The following is a 4,294-nucleotide window of genomic DNA, read 5'->3' as shown; positions in this document are numbered from 1 at the left end:
TCTTTGGCTCAGTGATGGCTTATTGTTTGCGACTCGAGCTGACGTTTCTAATGGTACCATTTTTGTGCAGATGCTACGTTTTGATCGCCTGTTATTGCATTTTGCGTAAAACTTGCGGCAACCAAAAAACGTTATTTTGGCGTTTGGTAAACGGCGTAGTGGTAAAAAACATTCCAATCAGATTAAATGATTTTATATTTTGATTGGGCATTTCTGAACGCGGCGATACCAAATGTGTATATGTATTTATTTTTTAACCCTTTAATTTTCAATGGGGGGAAAGGGGGGTGATTTGAACTTTTTTTTTTTTTTTTTTTTTTTACTAGTTTCCCTAGGGGGCTATAGCGATCAGCAATCCGATCGCTCTTATCTATCTGCTGATCACAGCTATATAGCTGTAAACAGCAGATACAGTCACTTCCTGTTTCCCTCTGCTCCGGGCCGAGGGAAAACGAAAGTGAAACGTCATAGCTGCAGGCGTCATCACATGACCCTGTGCTACGATGGCAACCACCGAAAGTCACGTGATCACTCACGTGACTTCCGGTGGGGGCGGCGGTAAGTGAAAATCTTCACCGCGCGTATATACATCTCCCTGCCAGACTTTGGCAGCGAGATGTAAGGGGTTAATGTTATGGGTGGAATGTGATTCCACTCGTAACATGTAGGCACACATGTCAACTGATGTGTGCCAATCCACGCCGGCGGGGCTTAACGGGACACGCTCCATGACTGATATATCCGTCCATGGTCGTGAAGGGGTTAAATAATTAAAAGCCGCATGCAGTTCCTCCTATTTTGAAATAGAGCAAAGAGAAGTTCACAGCTAGGGGCTGCAGCCTGTAGCCTTATGGTTTCTGTGCTGGGTATCGTATTATGTGGGGACCCTACGTCATTTTTTTTAAAATTTATTTTGTTTTATTTTACGGTCTATCCAGACCCGCCCACGGCATCTGTGATTGGAAGAATCAGACAGGCTGTCAACGTGGGGACGCGTCTGGCTGAAACCAATCAGACGCCAGTGGGTGGGGGGAAGCAGTGCATATGCAATGAAGGTAATGAGCGGCCCCCGGAAGTGGATAAGTGGTTGTGGGAGCAGTGTGACAGCTGCGCCGTTGACTCGGTAAGAATCAAGCGCTTGCTCTTACCCCTTTGCGGCGCCAGATTCTGGTCCGCATCCGGCCATATACCAGGGATCAATCCCATACTGACCCCAAATCGGCGGAGGAGTGATCTGCGAGTCCTCCCATCACTAGAGAGAAAGGCAGGGAGAAAACGCAAAAAGAATTGACGTTCTGAAGTTTTGTGGTCACCACAAAACTGCAGCAGAAAAATAAAAGCAACGTGCACACAGCAAAACTGAAATCTCGTAGACATTGCGTTGGAAGGAAATGCATGCAGTTCTGTACCTTAAACTGCACAAAAAAAGCAACAAAAAACGCAGCATGCGCATGAGGCCTTAGTCAATTAATTGGCACAGAATTGAGGATGAGGTCGTACAAGATGTTCACCCTAAGACTAATAAAAAAAACAAATAAAATAGTAGCGGTCAAGTAAAATCCTATATAGATTTGTTATATATGGATGGAGTAATACTTTTTTATTTTATACCAGGTGGTTCAGTTGGAGACCCTTCTGGATAACCTCTCCGTGGACCCTGTTACGGGAGATGTCTGGACAGGAGGTCATCCAAACGGCATTAAGCTTTTCCATTACAGTCCTGAAGATCTTCCCGGGTCCGAGGTCAGTGTGTAAATTATCGGCGTATAATAACTTAACTGTTATAAATAATCCATTTCTTTCATGTACCTAATATTCTCAGAAAATAAATGATTAAGACAGAAGGAAATAAAAGGAATGTTGCCTCGACATGAAATCTATCCACTATCAAACAGAAGAGAGAGGGAGGAGGGGGATGCAGCTGCAGGTTTTCTTTGTGTGTGAGACTAATGCTGTAAGGGAGGAGAGATCTGATTGGCTCAGAGCACACATCACAGATCTTACATCAGACTAGAATATCTGTATGTGGCTGATCTTCTCCCTCTAATGGTTTACTGAAGAGATGACCCAGATGTCATGTCACTTATATGACCCCCCCAGTGGCATTAAAGGGGTTCTACATTTAGATATTACAAAGGGTCTCTTGACCATATGGAGATCACAAATTGACCTCCGTACCGAGAAGCTTAATGATCAGCCGTAACCTGTCACAATATAGCTCTTTACTTGTTTTTTTTTGTGCTTTTGACCATTTTTTTTCTTTCTTGCAGATTGTCCGCATACAGAACATCCACTCGGACAACCCCACAGTGACTACCGTATACGCCAACAATGGCTCAGTCATACAAGGCTCATCCTGTGCGGCTATGTATGAGAACAAACTTTTCATGGGGACCGTATTCCACAAAGCTTTGTGCTGTCAGTTGTAATAATCTGAGAGTTCTGCTCCGGAGGCTGAAAAACCACGTTTGGTCAGATGGCATTTTATTGGTGTAATTGGCATCAATATTTAAAGGGGTTGTCAATGTTTGCCAAGATCCATCTCCAACACACGGGAATTTACAGCCATCTTTTCTCTTTAAAGTGCAGCGGGCACTTACCCAACCCTATCTCTGACAACACTCAAGTTCGTTAATGGTGGTGTTGCCACCAACTGAGATTGTCTTAAAGGGGTTGTCTAGGATTATAAAAATAAAAAAAAGGGCTGCTTTATTCCAGAAACAGTGCCATAATTCAGCCTACTTCCATTGAGATTAATTAATCCTTCTAAGGTGCAGTACCACAGACAAACTGTTTCTACTTGTGGCGCTGTTGTTTTGTTTTTGTTTTTTTTCTTTCTTTGAAATTTGGACAACTCTATGACACAGATCCTCTTAATGAATCATTTCCATAGGACACTTGGCTTAACTATAAATCCCTATTGACTTGAAGAAGCTTCCAATTACAATCTTACTTTAAGCTAATAATGAATCCAGATGCAGCAAGTATAATAAAGTCTTCAGACTCTCTTATTCTTTCCAGTCTTTAGGCTCTGCAAAGAGATGATTTCACTTAATACATAAGGTTAATAGTGTGGACAATATTTTATAATGTATGTCCAAAAATGTTGAGCTCTTGTTTTTGTGTGTTGCACTACTTTTTTCTACCACTAGTTGGTGCTGTAAAACATTGCACTACGTGTCTGGATGATTGTGGGTTGTGCTTATCGTTTCCTATGAAGATGTTTCTTAGTAGCAGCACAACAAGTGGTCAGTCGGGGTACTGCAAGCAAAACTGATTGATTAGAAATTGCAATTATGTAATATATTAATGACTTGTGACTAATTATAAATATCTTGGCATCAGCCATGGGAACAAAGCGGGAAGTCAGTGGTAACTTGGTGCTCAGTGACCCCCCCCCCCCGTTTTACCCCTTTTAGGAAATAGGGTTATATAAATCACTGACCACCATTTTTTTTTTTTTTGGTAACTTTTAATGCTTGTATTTTGTACCAGATGATCCTGTCTGTTTTGTTGTTTTGTTTTGTTTTTTTTTTATTTTTTTTTTAATTTTCCCAAATTAAATAAAAATAAGACTTGTAATATTGTGAATAAATGTGTTTTCCAGTAAAGTTTTTTGATCGTCTCGTCTGTTCCTTCGCTTCTGTGTTACTTGAATCAATTGATCAAATTAAGTTGACCTTCGAAACATTCTAATTACCAATCCATCTATGTGTAAGAATTGTGTTTATTTGTTGCACTCGTGGTGGATTTTTTTTTGCCATGAAACATAAATACGGCAGCATTTTCAGTGATTTTCGAAAATTGCAGCGACACTTAATTTTTTTCTTTTTGTGAAAAGAATAAAAAAAAAAAATTCTGACTGCAATGTGTGAATGTAGCCTTATATTGGCAAAAAGCCATGTAAGTAACACAATGGGTAGCGGCTGTTTTTTTTATATAGAATTTAACCCCTTAAATACTGTGGTGTAATTTTAGTTTAAAAAAAAATGTATTGTCCAGATAGATATAGATAGATCTATCATTTTTTTTTTATTTTAATGCTATTATAAATACATTACAAGTGCTTCTCAATAAATTAGAATATCATCCAAAAGTTAATTTATTTCAGTAATTCAATTAAAAAGTAAACGCATATATTATATAGTCATTCCACACGGAGGGATCTATTCCAATACACAGGGCCACCGCTACTATCAGCGCTTTACTGCAGTAGAATGATTTGTGGCGCTGTAAAGCATTCAACTGTAGTAAAGCCATGATGACATCCTGCAGCGGCCGCTCCGTGCACCGG

At 40.1% G+C, this 4,294-nt stretch overlaps 1 protein-coding gene across 1 annotated transcript in view; it reads left to right on the top strand.

The window, feature by feature from the left end:
- LOC142244604 (serum paraoxonase/arylesterase 2-like) overlaps window positions 1-3,615 on the top strand; it is a 29,195-nt gene extending 25,580 nt beyond the window's left edge. Inside the window, exons 8-9 of the mRNA XM_075316860.1 lie at window positions 1,615-1,743; window positions 2,271-3,615. Coding sequence (XP_075172975.1) covers window positions 1,615-1,743; window positions 2,271-2,429 — 288 coding nt within the window. The 3' untranslated portion in view covers window positions 2,430-3,615. The remainder of the gene's footprint in view (window positions 1-1,614; window positions 1,744-2,270) is intronic.
- Window positions 3,616-4,294: the final 679 nt, after the last annotated feature.

Source organism: Anomaloglossus baeobatrachus, chromosome 6 (assembly GCF_048569485.1).
Source record: "Anomaloglossus baeobatrachus isolate aAnoBae1 chromosome 6, aAnoBae1.hap1, whole genome shotgun sequence".
NCBI lineage: Eukaryota > Metazoa > Chordata > Amphibia > Anura > Aromobatidae > Anomaloglossus > Anomaloglossus baeobatrachus.
This window is presented reverse-complemented; position numbering and strand designations above follow the sequence as displayed.